General features: G+C 39.6%; 1 protein-coding gene across 1 annotated transcript; it reads right to left on the reverse strand.

Moving 5' to 3' along the window:
* Window positions 1–539: 539 nt before the first annotated feature.
* opn4xa (opsin 4xa) lies at window positions 540–11,700 on the reverse strand. Its single transcript, XM_046375942.1, is given in 12 exon segments — window positions 540–919; window positions 922–1,036; window positions 1,038–1,220; window positions 1,341–1,466; window positions 1,799–1,973; window positions 2,060–2,167; window positions 2,528–2,689; window positions 3,611–3,782; window positions 3,873–4,076; window positions 4,191–4,324; window positions 7,788–7,923; window positions 11,482–11,700. Coding segments are annotated over 11 exon segments (1,644 nt in total). The 5' UTR covers window positions 7,922–7,923; window positions 11,482–11,700; the 3' UTR covers window positions 540–788.
* Between the last annotated feature and the right edge of the window lie 8,486 nt (window positions 11,701–20,186).

Raw genomic sequence — 20,186 nt, forward strand, 5'->3', positions numbered from 1 at the left:
TTCTGGATATTTAAGCTCTAAGTTCTGATGATAGCTTATTAAAACATAATACTGATCATTCAGTGTTCCCCATATACTGATTTGTTTGCACCGGGCCACTACAATATCAGATCTGACCGCAACATATTGATTTCTTTTCACTATTTTGAGTATTTTTATTGGAGAGCTCATTAATTCACTAAGCCTCTACTTCTCTCTGTGTGTGTGTCTCTCTTTCTGAGAGAGCTGAACAGTCTGACCAGTGTGAATAGCAATCCAATTAATTTGTTTTGAATATCTCCAGGCTTCAATCAGTTGTGCCGTAGCAATGAAACAACAAGGGAGGGTCAGGAAAGGATAGCTGCTGTTTCTGTAGCCATGAAGAGAAACAGCAGCCACCAAGGCGCTGTGAAAGAGCCAGCTAGGGCACGATTGACTGCATTATACAATATATTGTTCAGTAGGTTGTTAAGTAGACTACTTGGGATTTAAAATATTGGCAATGGAGCACCTTATATTGTATAATTTAAAACAGTCCCAAATTTCACCCATTCTCACCCTTACTTTATTATGTTCAAAAGCAGAGAAATCCATAGATTTAACCAAACAGTACAGCGTGTCCGTCAACACAGACTGAGGAAAGAACGTCAATAACGCAGCACAGATAAAAACTTTACCTCGTGCATGAACATTTCTGCCTGAGTCACATCCACTGGAAATGGTGCTTATAAATGAAGGTAACAACTCCCATGATCGCACATTACTTACATTGTCAAACTGCCACATAGATAAATAAACTTAATCAACATTTATCTTCCTGGTGTTGGGGAGAGAAATCGCTGCACAGACTCCAATAGCTGAGCATTGCAGCCTAGAGGCTGTAAACTAACCAACAGCTCAGTCTGTCTCCTCCGTGTGCTCTGTTGTTCCCCACAGTAGATTGAGAAGGCCTTTTTCTGATGATTGTTTTGGAGAGTCCCCATACAATATTGTCCAGAGAGTCTGGCTGGATGAGGATCTGTGACCTCCTCTCATCCTTCTCCTTCTGTACTTGTTGTTCCTTCCCTCTGCTGGTGTTCACGCTCTTTCTCTTGCTCATCTTGCCATCTTTTCTTTTTATTCCAGCTTTCAGGATTCTCTTCCCTTCTCTTCCCCCAGGCCGAGGGCACTCCTGCGGTAAAGGACGCAGGCGACAGGCCGTGGTCAAATCTGTTCAGTGAGCCTTCCCCAGGGATGAGAGTCTACAAAGAGAATTTAAATAAGAGACAGAAGTAATGAACTTGACACAGGCCTTTTTATGAATATGTAATTATGGTAAAGCTGTTGGGAATCTGAAATCAACAAATGAGCACCTACTCTACCTGTTCCTGGCTTTGGCTTCCCTTTTCCTCTTTTTGTTTAGCCCCTTTGTCTCTAAGAGCTCCCAGTGAAGAGCTGGAACTCAAAGAGTGGCCAATAGGGTCCAGCTCCACATCACTCCACAACTGCTGCAAGGGAAATGCTTATTAACTGATGTAAATCAAAATAAGAATTTACTAAGACTGAACTTAATATTTGTACTCCAATGGTGGTTCAAATAAAAAATAATATGACTACTGGCTGATTATTAGTTACCATCACTTTATCCTATTGTTTCAAATATATGAGCCCATCTAGCTATTCATTTATTTATCTATTCATTTATTATGGCCAGTCTTGAGCTGAGAAATGTAGCAATGATGAATTCATGATGATGAGAATTTAACTCTCATTAAAGGGTTCAAGACCAACTACTTAAATGTACACTTCCTGAGAAACCTAGCACTGAAACCAAACTCACTGTGTCTGTCGTAGACATTGAGGATACTCTGTGAAACTTGGTTTTGGAGATTGATGACTGTCTGCTCAGCATGGAGTCTCTGAAGGAGGAGTCACTGTGTGACACTGATACGCAGTCCCTCTTGGGGGACTGCGATAGGAAATGAAGACAGGGAACCTTTTCTGCGAGGGTGTCCCTGTTGAAAAATAACAATCTCTCTGCAAAACTTCTATATTCAAACTTAGGTCAGTAATTAGTTATTAGTTGGATGACTGCACTCACCTGTATTTCGAGTGAATTATGGCGTAGATAAAAGGGTTGTAGATGGCCGACGCTTTGGCTATAACAGCAGGAACGGCTTTGGAATAGGGATTGAGGATGCTTCCGTATCTGAAAGGTGTAAAGGGTTTATGAACGAAGAAATGTACATCACCTGTGATGATACTTCTGCTGTAGTCTGACCCTTATTACATCCTGCTTTGTTTTGGTGTTTCATTATGACCCCAGTGGGCTGACTCTAATGTACAACAGGCCCTTTTGCACAGCATTTTATCTTGCCATATACAGTTCTGTATAATTATATTTTACAGGAGGTGGAATATGGGTCATGGTTAATGGCTAAATGAATTACAAAGTGCAGTTAAGCATCCCGTGTTTTATATTTCTATACCAGGATTTACCAAGCTGGCCACACAAATTCAGTTAGGTAATTAAAACAATCGGAGTCCTTGTCATATTGTATATATTTACCCAGCCCAGGCGATGAGGGTGACGCATGCATAGGGCGACCAGGAAAGCACAAACACGATGATTACCACAAAGGCAATCTTGGCCAGCTTCCATTCAGTTTTGATGGACTGCTCCTGGATCAGGGTTGATTTCCTGACCTGAGACCCCAGCTTCTGCACATCTCTGTTAGGACAAAGTGGTAAAACATAGGAATTTTGTGGCCAATATATTCACGATCTAAATAAATGAAATAAATAAGAACTGAATCAATCAAATCAAATGCTCAACATCGTGTTTGCAGATGGACAGTTTGTATTATGCATTGTATATATAGAGAGAAGCAAGGAATGTATTTGAGTTGCACGCCTGTTGCTCAGTCACTAATGGTAAATGTGGGTGTGTTTGTGAGCCTGTGTGTTATAATAATGCAATGCAGCAAGCCAAAGCAGACAACGTAACAAACAGGGCAAGCAGGGAACAACGCAGGGTATATGTGATTTACATCAGAGCAGGCAAGAGGTTACAGGCTAGCATGCTAAGGGTGCTGAGAGGAACTCGTATTGACGGAGACCTGAAGCCTACGCAGGAATGAAGTCTGGATAGTTAAGTTTGTGGCTCCATCACAACCAAGAGAGCAAAAACTTTGTGTTCAGGCGTGTTCCTTCCAGTCAATGGGTAAAGTTGAACTCAAGGTAAACACTAAAGGTTAATTTCACAGTTGCACTACTGTGACTTCTAAAGTGACCCTTGAAATTCAAAAGTGTTACCAGTCAAATGCTAAGATGTGAAATGTTGAACTGCAGCCAAAGCATGTGAAGGGTTACTGGTGGACAGTCAAAAAATGGCAGGATATGAAAAACCAAACAAAAAATATACACCAGGGCACAAAGGGAAAGTAGAAAAAGGGAATGACTAGAGGGAGATGAGAGATGACACATCTAACAAATTGTATTGGGGTAACTTCAGGCCACATCTGAAAAACTTCACAGTAAATTGCTGGCTTGACAGTATACAGTTGACTTGCTTAAATGTTACCGTTTCTGTGATTTTCAAAGTGTTTAGTGCATTAAAAGGCTATATATTCACCTATGTTGATTCATTCACCTGCTTGCACGGCGGATTGCCAGGAACATGCACAGATAACAGTAGGATATAATGCCCAGAGGGATGAAGAATACAAAGCAGCATAACATCAAAGTATAACTTTTATTGGCAGGAGTAGATGTCACATAGTCCCATGTGCACGATGTCATCAGGCCTTCAGGTATGTACGAACCTTCCGAGAGAAAGGACAAAAACAGATAATAGGGAAGTGCAAAACGAGGATATTTAAAAGTGTAAGGAGGTGAGAGAGTAAGTGACTTACTCCACCCCAAAAGTGGTGCAAGGCTCCAGGCTAGCGAGTACAGCCAGACCAGAGCGATAATAACACAAGTGCGTCTCTTGGAAGTCCACTGTATGGCCCGCAGAGGCTTGGTGATGACAATGTAGCGGTCAACAGAGATGGCCAGAAGGTTTATCATGGAAGTGATTCCAAATAAAGCACCACAGAAGGCGTACATTTTACAGCCTGAGAGAAAGAGAAAGAGAAAGAAAGCATTTCATTAATAAGCTTCTTAGTAACATGACTGATCCAAGCTCCAAATTGCAACTCTCACATTATACATATAGCCATGGCCAATACCTGTTTCACCAAAAATCCACCCCTTGTAAAGGGAGTTAACAAAGAAGATGGGTGATTGTGTGATTGCCATGAGGAAATCACTGACTGCCAGGTTCATGATGAAAAAGTTCGGGGGAGTCCGTAGCTTCTTGTTACTGAAACACAAGACAATTGAGGAGGGTCAAATCCAAAGTGCTCAGTGTGCCACACAACAATATGCTGCTGCTGAAACTCACAGCAGTATACAAAATAATTTTCCACAATTTGATTGACAGAAGCTGAAGACAGCTGAAGATCCACAATACAAACATGACCTAACAATCCATTTTGCAAATCCAGAGGGAGGCTTGTGGACATTACAGTTTTGAAAGATTGTTTTTCTTTAGTTTAGTTTTTAGTTAGTTTTTAAATTACCCCAAAGTGGTGTTCAGACAAACCTGGTCAACAACACAACAAAACTCAAATCCACATCGTTTTGAACTTCAGTCCCCCCCTTTCATAATAAAAGGCAGGGGAATGGAAATGGAAATCCATAATAATGGCACATCTAAATGCTTTCAATTATACGACCATTCTAAAACCATTACACTCTTAAATCAAGAGTGCAGCTCTTAGCAGGGGCATCACAAAATTATATATGAAGACATAAATAATGTCCTGTAAACATAAAAAGGAGGAATGAAAGCACATAATCAATACTGTGTTGACTCATTGTGGCAAAGACGATGAGTGGTTGTGATGAAAAAGAATAAGTCAGAGCAGACACTTCATCGCTCGAGGTCAGAAATCCAATTATAAATGACCTTTAAATTCAGACGCATTGACAGGAAGCACCAAAAGCCAAATACTAAAAAGGATATCCAAGAACTCTAAGCGATTCTGACATCATATTAACTTACTGACTGCAACACAAGCTTTTGTACTTCCTGAGAGAGTGACGTTTAAAAGCAGGAAGAGGATTTTTTTTTTTTCTGTCTTTCAAAACACATGCGTCCTCCACAAATAAGCAACAAAAGGACAACACAGCACATGATTTTTAAATTGGGCCCAAGCCTGTGAACATGTTCAAGAACAAAGCTGTGTTACAATATTACATTTACATGCAATTTCACTATTTCAGGCTTTGTCCTTGATAGCAACCCCTTGTCATTTCCCTCAAATCCTCCTAAAATCAGTCATATCTGTGGAACATTGCTCTTCTCTGCCGTCCAGAGTAGAGACCAAACAGACATGACATGGAGCAGAAACAGATGCTCAGGATGTTTGCAGAACGTTTTGTTCCAAAACGATCATCTAAATCTTCGACCAGTATTCACATAGTGCCATGACTGTTCACCTTTTGTCCTCCTTGCTTTGGCCATTGACTGTAAAAAGAGCTAAAAGCACTGTCCAAACAGATAAGCTGAAGTGTATTTGTGTGCTTTTATGCAGGTGAGAGGGTGTGTACTCAACAAGTGTGACTAGAGTAGAAATTGAGTGGAGCAACATTTGAGATCACTGGAGGTTAGACCTAAATGCAGAAATCATGTCAGGCCCAGGATTTTATCTAACACTTGGGTCTTTAGTGGAATACTGCAGTATATACCCAGAAGTATACTAGTCAAGTATATACCCAGGAATAGCCATAGTGTTTATATCATATGTAACCTACATGACCGTGTAGTTTTTATTGCAGGTTTACAGTGCAGTTTATGAAATGGGATAATCTCTGACTCAGCTTACTTACAGTCAGTGTTCATATATTTGATATATGTGTTAATATCTTTATTCAGTCATTCATCTAAAGGGAATTTAATGGTATTTGTATGAGCTGTTTTGCTAGAATACACTCAATACATGTGTTTTAGCCTGTAAGTTTAATGACTGTCAGCTGCCATTCAAATATGAATACCAAAGTGTTGTCAGGCGCAACATCACCACCCAAGAGTCAGTTATAACACCGACTGTTAAAGGCCAGTGAATGCTACTTCAGGATGTGTTTTGAGACTTTACAGGCTTTTTCCCCCTGTTTTTCTAGTCGAGAATCTGATTGCATTGTCTGACATCATGGAGCATGTAGTAGCTGATGGGATAACCCTGAGCTTCAGCACTGTTATTTAAGCTTTATGTGTTTTTAAGTGGTAGTGCAGTGTTGGCTGTATATAAACAGGGGAGTAAACTGACTGAATTATTGAATTTATGAATTGATTTATCTGGTACAGTAAGAAAATCAGTGAGCTGCTTCCTGATATTGAATGCCTGCAGGCTGCTGTGAAGGCCTTTCTGCCTGTGCGTGTGACATCTGTGCTTCCTAAAGCAACACACTGTTTAGCCTGTTTAGCACTCTGATTCTCTGCAACACACAACACAACACAACACGACACAACAGCTGGGTAGGTTTGAATGCATATCACGTGAAGTGCTCAAAGTGTCGACTTTGGGTTGTTTTTGCTCTGCTAGAGAACTTTTAATTCCTAGTCATTAGCAATGAAATTCAACAGATATTCAATTATTACAGTTGAATATAGATTATATCTTATCTTGATCCTGTCAGATGTATCAAATGTGCTGTTTAATTTCATAATATGCAGCTGTGGAAAGAAGCTAAGTACATTTACTCAAGTATTGGAATTAAATGCACTTTTGAGGTATTCTGAAGTATTTTCTGCTACTTTATCCTTCAACTCCACTACATTTCAGTGGGCAATATTGTACTTTCTCTTGTACATTTACATAGTTACTAGTTACTTTACAGAATAGGATTTTTCATAGAAAACAATACCAATCACAAAATGCATTTCTATAGATTACACTTTATAAAATATTCAAAACTGATTTAAAGTACCTAACACATCTGTATGTTTATTTAAGTAAGGGATTTTGAGTGCAAGATTTTTACTTGTGACGGAGTATTTTTACTGTGAGATATTCCAACCCTTACTTGAGTAGAATTTCCATTTTTAGTGTGTGATACTGTCTAATTAACAGTCTTCAGGCAAACAGGTTCTGTGAACTCACTTGTTTTTGGAGTTCTTGCACAGTTTGAACAGTAGAGCACTGTGCCTCTGCAACCATGGCCTTCCTTCTGACTTCCCAGAATTTGTTCTTAGAAATATGATAGGCTAAAGTTTGTTGTAATGGCCAAAGTAATACATGCATGATCATCACATTGTTGATTTACTAACTCATGTTGAAGATAGGAAAGATGGAGTTGTGTATCATAAGAAAATGCCATAAGGGCCTGTTCTCTCATAAATTTCAGAAAATGTCAACACTGGCTGTCACAAGCATCACATCAGCAGCACTTCTAATGCTATACTTCCACTGAATCATCATGAGACATTATGTGGTTTTTCCTGTATTTGGTTTACCTGAACATCTTACAGTGAGATTAATGTGGTGCAAAAAATAAGGTGGTCAAAGGAAGCCTTAGCATAAACTGTACTGCTTGCTGTAATAAAAAATGTTTGTAATGAGACCTCGAAGGAGGATGCAGAATTACTAATAAGAACTGTTTTCAGGTTAGCATGGATTTGTTTGAAGAGACCTTTTCCCACACAGTTGTTCATATAAAAATCGAGTGATGTAATGCAGCTTTTGACATATGACCACATTCTTTGCCATCACCCCTCAGCTTACCAGAAAAAGGCGTACATGACCAGGGCATTCCCAGTAACACCCACTGTTCCAATCACCAAGACAAAGAAGGCAACGATGTAGTGAGCATGGTCCTGGACATCCACCTGCCGATAGAATCCATGGTCCACATCCATTGCTGTGACAACAACACACACATGTCAGCATCTTATATTCGTGCACAGTGTATCCTAGTCATGTTGTTGAAAGTCCTTCCCCTCAGTCTCACCCACTAAACTCTGCAGCAGTACGCAATAATGCTCATCATAACCAGCAAGTAAAATGTCTGGGGGCACAAACATAAAAATAAAATGTGATGGTAAACAGCTTGCATCTGGAACACTGCAGCTTCGTTCACTTATCATTCGCTCATGTCAACATTGTAATCAGTTGGCTCAACGTGATTTGAATTAATCTGAGGTGTCAGATGTCAGTATCAACCTTAATATTTTTACTCACATCCTTTTTTTTTTTTTTTTTGCTATTTTTGGGGGTTTTATTCTCTGTTTATGCATGTGCAAACTGAGTGCTCACATTTAGACCATGTGCACTGTTTTCCCTGCAACAATTTAGAAATAAAAAAACATTTCCTTCCACCTCATGGTTGATATATTGAAACTCATCTTTGAACTTTGTTGAGTTTTTAAACAGGAAATGTTGTCGGGTTACTGTTGGGCACTATAGCACAATTGGGCAGTGTATCTGAGAGTTCTGAGGAAAAGTCTAGTGCCTGCACCACATGATCTCAATCTACTAAACTACTGTCTGAATTTCTTTTGAATTTTGAATTTTTGACAGTAATGGTCTCTACAGGATGAATTCTAATGATATTAGTGGCTGTATAACTTTTTTTCTTGTTCCAGTGCCACCATGACTTTCACATTTGTGGCTTTAAGTGAAAGGTCTCACTAGTTTTTGAAGAGAATGCCATTATATTTCAAATAATATTTTTCTATATATTTATATTGCATTCTTGCTTTCTTCAGGATGAATTTATTTAGTTAACCTAACCTTTCCTCTACCGGCATCACCAAGTCAAAATTTTGATTTGTCCAATACTTTGTTTTAGGACTAAAAATCTAGAGACAAATGTTGGCATGCTAACACTTTCAGCTTTCAGGTGAACATGGTAAATACTATACTCACCAAACATCATTACGTTGGCATTGTTATTGTGAGCTTGTTGCCGTGCTAGTGTTAGCCTTTAGCTCAGAACTCCATCGTACCTAAGAACAGCATCAGTGCTGCTAGCATGGCTGTAAATTCTTCAGTCTTGTTTGCACACTTGGGGCTTGAAGTATTAACAATGCATATGCACACAAACCATGCATATGACCTTTCCTGCACATAACTGATAAGTCTAACAGCTGAATGTGTGGTGAAAATGTGTGCACCACAAGCATACAGACCAGGTGTGCATTTCTAGAGGGGCTCAGAGGGTGATATGTGAAGTAGAGATGAAAAATAAGGTAATGGATATTCAGATTCCGGCTCGTTTATTTTGTTTAGGTTATCAAGCAGTTTCACAGATTGTGTGATTTGCTTTCAACCTACACAGCCATGTTTAAAATACATGAGCACAGTAGACTAAATCACTGATGATCTTGCTGATGTTTAATAACAATCACTGATGATGATGATGGTCTACAGTTACATGTGATGTAGTAATGACATCACTGCTGTAAATTGTGTGTAATGACAGCTGTTGTTGGAAAACCTTGCCGATGTAACATAGTGGGTAAAATTGCACATCATTTCCAGTGATAGCTTTGGGGAGCGCTGGTCGAGCAGGCAGAAGCACTGATGTGCAAACATATGATTATGTCTACATCCATGTGTGGCTAAACACGGGAGCGGGAATGAGGCTCATGCACATGTGGCCGGACTGACCGAGACTTGTAAATCTGAGTTTTAAGCATCTTCCTCCATATTTTTAATATCATATGCTTTTTAAAAACAATTATTAGCACTTACTAACTGCAAAATCAGTTGGCCGGACATTAATCTTGATAAGAGAGCAGTGAAGCTGCCATGGCCTTTGTGGTCAGAGAGGAGATCCTCACTCAAAATTATTGAGCTGTTTTTATTTATTTATTTACTTACTCAGATGAGGTCATTTTTAGGACAGCCACTATATGCATTTTCAGAACATGGTTCACACATGGTTCTCAGCAATTAACAAGGAATGTCAGCATGTCTGGCAAGATATGAAAACGTGTAACAGTTCAGCAGTTCACGTGTGACAAGTTTTTAATCTGCTAAAAATGCCTGCTAATGACTGCTGTACTGCAAATGACTGAGAAATATTTATCAAAGAGGTGATTAAGGTGTGTTCTATAATGAAAATGTTATAGGCTACCTCTTCCATGTGGCCGTTGCTCCAGCTGCAGCAGTGATTATAAGAGGATTTCTTTGTTTTGTTAATGTGATGGAATCAAGAGTGCAAATTGAGTCACGCAATATTAACAGCATTTATCAGCCTATGGAAACCCACTTCCTGTCTGCCTCTGAGCTGCATTCTAGACAGACGTCCAGTTTCAAAAGATGAGGTTAAACATCTGCCATGTGGTGCCTGAATAACTTCTTTGAGAGAACATGTTGCAAATCGTTTCCACCATTGATTCTCAGTGTGCAATGGGACTGTATTTAGTCCAGAAGATCAGTAGTGAATCTGACTCATAACACACGTACAAGCAAAATATGGTAGCATATTGCTAAAATGTAGAATATTTTGGTGTGTTTCCATAAAACTTTCTTAATTATACACAGCTCTACCTACTACTGAAAGTAATTATGTTATGCTGTAAAATATGAATACATAAACATAAACATCTATATTTCACCACTGTGGGTGAAGTAGAAATGGACATGCAGTGTGTCAGCTCCACACACAGAGCTCTCGCTGTGCTCAGTGAAGTGCGTCAGAGGAACCCTCAATCACCTCTCGCTTCCCCTCGTTAGGCATGAAAGCATTGTCTCACATGCAAGGCTAAAGTCCCATGAATCAAGTGCATATCTGATTTATTGTGACTGGGTTTGCACTGAAGGTGAAATGCACCCTTTGCATTGAACAACTGGGATGGGAGCATCAGACATGTTCATGTTCATGGAAAACAGATCAATGATAATGATTTTAATTTGCTACTTGTTAAGTGATTATTAAAATGCACTCACAACAAAATGGAAAGTTTTGGTGAATCTACAAGTCTTTTGGTGAATAACTTAAAGAAATACTACTGGTAATGAAATATAAAACAGGACATTGCAGTGGTGAGACTCAGGGTAAAACATCAGGTGGTCAAGACGCCTTTGAACAACACCTACAGTACGCAGAAGCCCAGCATGAGGTAAATTTAAGCACTGATCTGTTAATATCAACATCAATCTGTTGCAGTTAATCGAGAGTCGACAAAAAAAATCTTAAATAAGAACTAAAAATGAGTGAGGAAGGAATCTCACACCACACTGGTACAACAAGCAAGCTCAAACAAAAGAGTATTTTTTAAGAAAATTATGAAGACCACTGACCTTTCTGCATAAATGCATAAATCATAACAACCCAAGATGCAATTATTAGATTAATCACATTCTTGAAAACTATTTTGGCTCACTTGGAAAGTTTGCTTTACATTGCATTAATTTGATTTACATATCATAGTCTGTGAAAAGTCTTTATATTAACAAAGAGTTACTTTACCTTATCCAGAGAGTGAAGCCCCTTTTCCTCTCCAGAGCACCTCTGTGTTTGCAGTGGACTGGTGAAGAGGGTCAGAGAAACTGAAGCTGTCCAGCATGCAAAACTGCTGGTGAAAAAAACCCACCACGTTTAAGGTTTAAATGGATAAGGCCGATGACTGCTTCTCTAATCCCCAAGTCAGAGATTCCCTCACACAGTGCAGCAACAGTAAGCTGCTGCTATCAGAGCTTGAGAGAATATGAGCACACGCAGAAAGACTGATAGGAAGCGAGCAGCCGCACATCGACCCATCCCCCTGCTGACTGCCCATCACACACAGCTCTCATAAAGCACAATGCATCGATCAGGCCAGTGTGTGCGGTATGTGTACATGCATGAGGACGTGCATGTGTCACTGTGGTTAGAGGCTGTTCTGATCTTACTGAAGCCTTCTTAGGGAAAAACTGTAAAAGAAAACAAATTCTTGTAAATACCTTCACAAAGAAAAAGTGCTTTGTTGGAAACATATTTTGAAAAGACCAACTGTATACTGCACAATTGAATCTATGTGTTTTTCTAAGCACTGTTCCCTGTGCATCTAATACCCATTGTCAGTGACACAATTACATATGAACACCAGATGCCGTAGCTGATGACATGTGATGTGAGAAAGCAGCACAAGCCAGATTGATGCTGCTTCTCATTTGGTGTATTGAGAATTGCAAAACTGAGTTCTGTGGCGTTGAGAAAGCACCAAACCTTTTACATAGTATTGGACTTGTTCACTGCTCACACTCTTGTGAGGAGCATCTTGAGAAAAGCACTCAGATAAAAGCCTCCCATGTCACAACTGAGCAGACCGCTGCAGCACCTTCTCTTGCCCCTAATATTCCCATTTCCTATGGTGAAATCTGGCCTCTGTGTGGGTTCAAAAATGGGGCACAGGATGAACTTAGAAGATATGTTTTCTCCTCTGTGAAGATTCAGTCAGCTACCATCTAGCAAGAGGAGGGCAAGTCTGCACTCAGGTCTTAAATATTTTGCTATCTTTTAATAAATTCTGACATTAAAGCACAAGGAGGCAGATATCAGTCATTTTTTTCCTATACTGTGTGTAATTTCTTGGACTGTTCATATTCTGCGTCAAACTCCATAACTGTGATGACCAGCTGATTCACTGTGGGGCATTTAGCATTGTGTGTACAAGGCTGAACTGTTTTCTGTATGCAACTAAGACAAAGAAAGCTTTCAGTAATTCGGTATACTCCATCAGAAGAGGAAATCTGAACTGTTTCCAAGGGCAGCATACACAGGAGGTGAATTCAGCGTTTTAAACATGCAATTTAATGCAATTCAGTGTAATATTCCAACAAAACAAACTATTAATGTGGCTTATAATGGTGTTGGCATTCTGAGAGAGGTCCTTTTGTTTTTTAAGGTATTCTGTGGTGTATATTATTACAGCTATTTTAAGGGATTATAGACCATATGAATATAGTAATTACTGAGGTGATGTGGTCACAAGGCAGACCTGTGTATTGCCACTTTTTCTGACTATAACCTGCAACTGAAGTGGAGGATGTAAAAATCACTAGCAATTGTGTGGACCAGTGAGAGGCTAGTAATGTCAAATGGTGCATTGCAGCTAAGTCAGATGATAACACTGGTGACTCCTCAAGAGCTACCAACAAATGGCTGCAGACTGATGCATTACTAGTGTCAGTTATTTTAATCAGGCACAAGAGTAGACAAGAATGCTGTTTGTTTGCTCTTTTGCTTGAGGTCACCACAACAATCAAATGTCCACTTACTGTCAAAATGGTCTGTCACCTCTGTCACTCCCTCTGAGGTGTGAAAAGGACAAATGCATCCTGCAAAATACTTTTCAACAAAACAGCTTGTACTTGAGAATTAGTCTGTCCTTAAGGAGTTTTAGTGACAAGCAGTGGTCTACGGAATAAAAGTCACTTCCATCACTACCTCATTATGCATGAAAATCCATCTGAAAAACATTTAAAAGAAAGGTGTGAATAAAGACAAATTGAACCGCTTCCAACAAGAACAAGAAAGACCAAAATTGAGAGAGGAAAATAGTTTTAACTATTCCAAGCTAATGGTATGGACTGCATTCATGTGTAACTCTTCTTGTCTGCTGGCCACTCAAAGTGCTTTACGAAACATGCCTCATTAATCCATTCACCCATTCACACACATTCATACACTGATGTCAGAAGCTGCCGTACAAGGCGCTGACCTGCTCATCATGAGGGATACAGCTCTTTCTATCCAGATTCACAGAGAGACTGATGCAATGGTGAAACATTGGAGGTAATTTAAGGTTCAGAATATAGGTGAAGGACACTTTGACATATAGAACTGAAAGAGGCTGGGCTCAAACCACCCATTTTCTGATTAGCAGATGACCTTCTGCCTCCTGAGCCACAGTCGTAAGGTCTTTTTTGACATGACTATACAAAGGAAAACATTCTCAGTGAGTAATGAAGCCTCCTCCCTCTAAGCTAATCAGGAGCCATTGTGTCACTGGTTTTGAGTTAGAATTTTAAGTTTCCAAGAGACCATTATGTGTAATTGTAAATACTGAAATTTAGCAGTAAGAGAAGTGCCAACAGCAACTCCATAAAATGCACACTGTTTTTTATACTGTTGTGCAAATGTATTGAGACGCTTGTGACGTTTCACTTTAAATAAACGTAGTTACATTAAATGAAAGACAAGACAGTAGGCCTATAATAACAGCACAAAAGGATACACTCATAGTCGTCATATCCTCAAGGAAAACTGCATGAAAGAAACTGCATGAACAGAAGCTTGTTAGGCAGGCATATTAAACTGCAGTCGACTGGACGTCAGAGACCAAACCAAGTGATGGTTTGTAAGTATTTCTCAGCTGTTTTGCACATGACATTTGTTCAGATATTTTGAGGTGTTATTTGCATATGTTTCTTATTTAAATGCAGTACTATTTCACATAAATGTTTTAAATCCATTTTTAGACCAATCTCAATCACGTTCAATGGCAAAAAAAATGGCGGAGAAATCTTTTAATTTGGGCACAAACACTGTCAGACAAAAAGCAAAATCCTCAAATCTGAGTCCAGGTTCACATAAAGCTGGTCTGAATATAAACAGACTTTCTCAAAGATGGTTGGTTTGATTCACAGCCCAAGTACAAAAATTCATCAAGTCAAGACAGATTCTTAAAAACAGTTTTCACAAATGCCAGTGTCTCAGTGTGTCTTAGCATGTGTTCAGTTCAGTTCATTTTAACCAATTAGGTTGATTTTCTTGCCTGTTCATATAGGAGAAAGAGAAAAGCCTCTGCAAAACAAAACAAATACAGAGAGCATTTATACAGTACGCATTCACAAGTGAATGTGACGTTTTAGGGATGCAAGCCGCTCCAGCGAAAACAGACAAGAGGCATGAAGATACAAAATCGGAAGAAGGATTCACACAAGAGCCATGACTGTCACATGTATGGGGGATGTTGGCGCACTGGTTAGTATACCAGTGGATTATTTCTGGCAGCTGTGACAGAGCTGTGTGTCTGATGGACACTGGGGATTGAAAGATTACATTTTTCAGAATTTATCTTCTGATCACTGATCATTTTCTGTAGTTTCAACAGTACTGTAGTTTCCACAGATTTTCCATAAAATATTGATTCGATAAAATTCAAGGTGTTTTTAAATGATGATGTTATCTAGTTAAATAAAAGAGCGTGTGTTATCCCTAGATTCTCCAGAGTTTCACTTATTTCTTTTATTTTTCTTGTTCATTTTAGCTGCATTACTTGTCATTATTTGTAATGGATATCACACTTGTGACCCATGCATGAGCATACAAGAGTTCTTTAGGACTGCAGCTGCGGTTCGTGAGTGGTAATCATTTGTGAAAGGTGACTTTGCTGTGATTGTGCAATCACTTTTGTGTAATTGACTCCTGATTGTCGTAGAGCCCTCAGCGGTTCAAGGATGTCTTTGGTCTGTTATCCTTAGCCTAGGCCTCCTCACCTCACCTGCCCTTAGTCAACTCAATGCAAGGCACAATAGAGATAGATTCATTCCCATGCTGTGTCACATCAGGTGACAAATGTTAAATGATTGACTAGTCACCTTCACAGTGTGTTCCTGTTCATTTTTAATGTCCTTATATTGATTATTTTTCTACGTTACGTAAGTGTCTCAGCAACACAGAGACCATGGATGGTTAGAGGTACACTCCCAATCATTAGGAGAAAAGTAATATCTAATGGCACAGAGGATCAGCTACTCATTTATATTAAGGGCCCCTGCAGTCCTGTCTATGGATTAATACAGATTTAGTTATAGCTCGTGGCACAGCAACTCGCGGGAATTAGAGATTATCAATAAACCTAACACAGCAAACTGGTTCAGGGGCTGTGAAAGAGCTTTATAGAGGAATTGGTGAATTGTTATTGAATTATTGGTTCTTAACTCTGTGGTGTTTACATCCGACACCATACGAGAATGCCATCATGCCTTGTTAAGTATTAAAACAGCTATTTTCTGAAGACCGACCAATATGTGACAAACTTCACTGCTTAGTGAATGGCACCAGACACGTAGCAAAGCAACTGATTTTAGGAATCCCCTCTAGGATTAAGAGCAACTGTAATCAGAAATGGTCACACAAATATATGACTGAGGTTGTGTAGTAACAGTGAGGCCATTAATATTTTTCTTTTCACCAGAGAACCTCTAAAAGTTTATCTTCCAACTGTGTGTACAGTAAGCAGATTAAACAAGAGGAAAGCTAAACCTTAGGCGAGTCTGAGAATAGCAGCTATCCTGTAAGAAAATGCTTTGCGTTGGCAGGACAGAATTTGCAGTCTGGTACAATATGTGGAAGACTTGTAGTCGTCAAACCCAGAGGATATGTGTGCTGAAGCTGTGAGGTGATGACAGCACATCAAATCGCTCCAGTAATAAATCACGACACCAAACGCAAGGCTTATTTCTCCCAACATTTTTGCAGTTCATGCAGTTTTCTTTCATAGTTCAGAAAGGCTTTGGAACACCTTGCTGCTTCCTCTTGGTGATGTATTTGCTCCGTGTCCTTTTCCTCTTCCTGTTCTCTATCGATGTGGTATTGTTTCATACAGATTTGTTTGTAGCAAGCCCAATGACCCTGCTGCACTTGCTCTGCAGTATCAAGGTGCCCTGATGACTCGAACGTTATACCCAATGGACGTGCACAATATGAAACCAGAAACCAGTGTGTAGTTTGTGAGTGGCTATCATTAATCATTGTCAGTTGTTTCCAAATTTAGAGTTAGAAAAAAATAATTGTATAAAATATACTGTGCTCTCATGTCCTTTGTATGATGTATGAATTGTCACGTTTCATTTCATTTGAGGCCAAGCATGCTTTGCTCTGATGTTTGATTACAACCACCAGGGGGCGACATGATGCATTTTCGTGCTTGTAAGAGACCATACATAACCTCCCTCACTGCACTTCACTCCCTGAGCAGCAGAGGAGGATTTCTATTTCTGACATTGTGAAAACACCTTGGGTTTCTAATGATGTGGTTAGCCCCTCTCTGGAATGTGGATGCCTTTACATTTAGAGTAGTTTATTTCATGCTAAATTGGTGGCAGAGGTTACGGAGCCTTGTGATGTAAGTGTCTTTTGAAAGTGATCCGCACAATTGCTTTTCAAACCACTGTGTACCTGTCAGAATACCTTGAGATGCTATAGGCTTCGTGCGTCAGAGCAGCTGAGTAACACACCAGTCATTCTGAGAAAAAAAAGAGATGTTGTTTCTCTTTTCTATTTTTTCATTTCTTGTCTTTTTTTTAAGGATGTTTCTTAAAATAATCATTTATCAGACTGATGATTGAAGGTAAATTGACAAGCATATGACTACTGGCACTGTCACAGAATCTCTGCATCCTGTAGTGTTTAGCTTCGAGTGGTATAGAAGCAGGATATTAAACTGCTGGCACAAGGGGCCGTATAATAAAAGTGAAGCATGATATACATTTAAGTGGATCCCAAATATATGAGGAATATAATTTATGTTTTCTAGCTATCATTCTACTACATAAACAGTTGTCCTTGCTCTGTGATCTTGCAGTGATATCTTGTCATACATGTGAATTTCCCTTGGTGTGAATTTGTCTTGGCTGAATAAAGTATCTATCGATTTATCTATCTATCTACACAGCTGATAGCAGGTGAATGGGAAATAAAGTGTAATAAATGGCTGATAAACTGGAGGTTTTTCTTCATTTTACCCTTTATACTGTATTTTTATTATCAATTACCATCTTTTATGTTTAATTTCAGGGTTAAATTTTCAGCATATCCTCTGCTGTGCGCTTCAACAGTACAATTTATAAATCTGATCAATGTAATTTGTTTTGCCAAATGTAATTCAGGAGTGTTTTTAATGCTTATCTGTCACTGTTGCATATAGATAAGTTAAATATCATTTAGTCTGCATGTGACTGTTGCATCTATTCACAGCATGTCTTTTCACACTTGGAATTGGATGAGCGCAATTGTGTATGATCACTGGATACAGATCAGGGAAAGAAAGATATTCATGGAGCTGCAATGAAAGATGATGCGCTCATGTTGTGTATAGGGTTTTGTTCTATTTTAAACATTTGAATAACAAATTTAGTAAGTGTACCTCATTGCTGGAGACAACTAGTCCACATTCCACTACCGTTAGCCACAAGGAACTCCTTTGCGACCTTGAATAGGAGCTCAAAGGTTATGGACCCGTTGCAACTTAAGGACATAGTTATGCACTCACATGCCTGGCCATTTAAGCATTTAAAGTTATGACCACACTTTTATGTTTTCTTTTCAAAACAAAATTAATGCATGTGTTGTCCTCAGATTTCTTTGTGTGTGTGTGTATATATATATATTTTTTTTTGTTATATAGTCCAGGATCAGAGTCCAGACATAATACAGTTATACTATCTCATGATGGATGATAAGAGCCATTCATTTCAGGATGTTATGATGAAGAGATGCTATATAAGGAGCTTTACTACCACCTAGTGTATCATGAAGTGCAGTACATCATGCAGATGTACAGTGTTGCAGCCGACGAGCAGTTGTAGGTGGTCTGAGGTGGGCCTCAGAGGTTGTAAATAGTGTTCTGACACGTGTGTGACCACTCGGGTGTGTGTGACCTCTCACCCCTGAAAGCTTAGCTTTACCACCTGGGGGTGGACTGTTCTTGATCTTGCAGCACCTCCAGCAGACTGGCACACTCAGTCTCCCTGTAAAGAACCCCAAGGTCCGTTTTGTTGTGCACATGTGTACAAATGCATTGTGTGTGTGCGTGCACGGTCCTCTGTGGAAAAACAACTCCATCACAAAGGCTTTTGACACTGGGGGACTGTGTAACTCATTTCTGAGCTCCAAGTGGCTCATGTTTCAAGGTTTTACTTTTACATCCTTCCTTGTTACAACGTTTGTTTATATTACAAATACCTCAGTCAAAACATTTAAAGTTGAAGCATATGCACCTCTCCGTAAATTAATTGTATTATTTTTTCCAGTTGTTTAAATTTTTGTACAGTGTATCTGTGTTGTGTTTGTACAGTTTAATTTAGAGGATGCACACTTTTCTACACAGTACAAGTGAAGGCTTGTCTTTACATCAGTGTAAATAAGACTCGACATGGTAAAACTGGCTTTATCTATTGCTTATTTTGGACTTAAGCACATCTGGGGAGTGTTATGATTAATGCACTCTCTTCAGCTCTCTTCAACCCCCCCACCATCACCACCACCCTACCCCCCTGGCACAAGCATAACAAAAGTTGTCATTAAAGCTAAGAAATGTCTTGATGTCCCACATACAAGAGGAAGATTTTGTGTGCGGCTGCTCTGAATGAGACAGATGGTGACAGACACTGGATGATATAAAAACACAGTCCAGGTGTGGCATTCAATGAGCGGTCCTCAGGTGTGTCTTTTCAAGATCTACATGATGAAGCATGATATCGCTTTTGATACACTCTGTAGCATCGTTTTTCTCCCATGTGACTTCAGACCCTACAATTTACTCTCACTGCCTTACCAACTAATGACACCCAGAGCGATCATATACACCTCTTTGATCAGCTTTATCCTTCACTTTAGTAGTGTTAAAAAAAGATACAGCACCAACAAAAGGCCAAAATGTGGCTCACTCCCACTGCCTAGCCTACTCACTTTTCATTATCTATTCTCTTTTATTCCCTTGTCCACTTGCAGTACAGAACAATGCTGCGCAGGCGGACAGGGTGGAGGCTCATGACAGGACTGGTAACATGATGACACACCAAAGGCGAGGTGAGTAAAATCCCCCTCCGCAGTGGGACATGTGTCACAGCCCAGCCGCGTCTCCAACCTTTTTTGTGGTCTCACGTCTCTCTCTCTCTCTCTGGCTCTCTACCCCTCCGGCCATAACGATAAAGCTCCCATCTGCTGTGGGGACGCAGGGTCTTTCTCTCCCTGAACTGATCCCCCACAGAAGTCTCCCCTTTGTCAGATACGCCGATCGCGTTTCACTTTTGACACCTCTTTGTTTTACACTTGCAACAGGTACGAAGGTTCCTCTGTTCTTCGCAGAAATGTATTGGAAATATGATAGTCATCTCTTTCCAAAGCGTTGCCCTCTGTGCCCTTGTCCCCCTGGTGAAAACATATTTTTTTTAGAAGAGAAAAAA

This window comes from Scatophagus argus, chromosome 20 (genome assembly GCF_020382885.2).
Source record: "Scatophagus argus isolate fScaArg1 chromosome 20, fScaArg1.pri, whole genome shotgun sequence".
NCBI lineage: Eukaryota > Metazoa > Chordata > Actinopteri > Scatophagidae > Scatophagus > Scatophagus argus.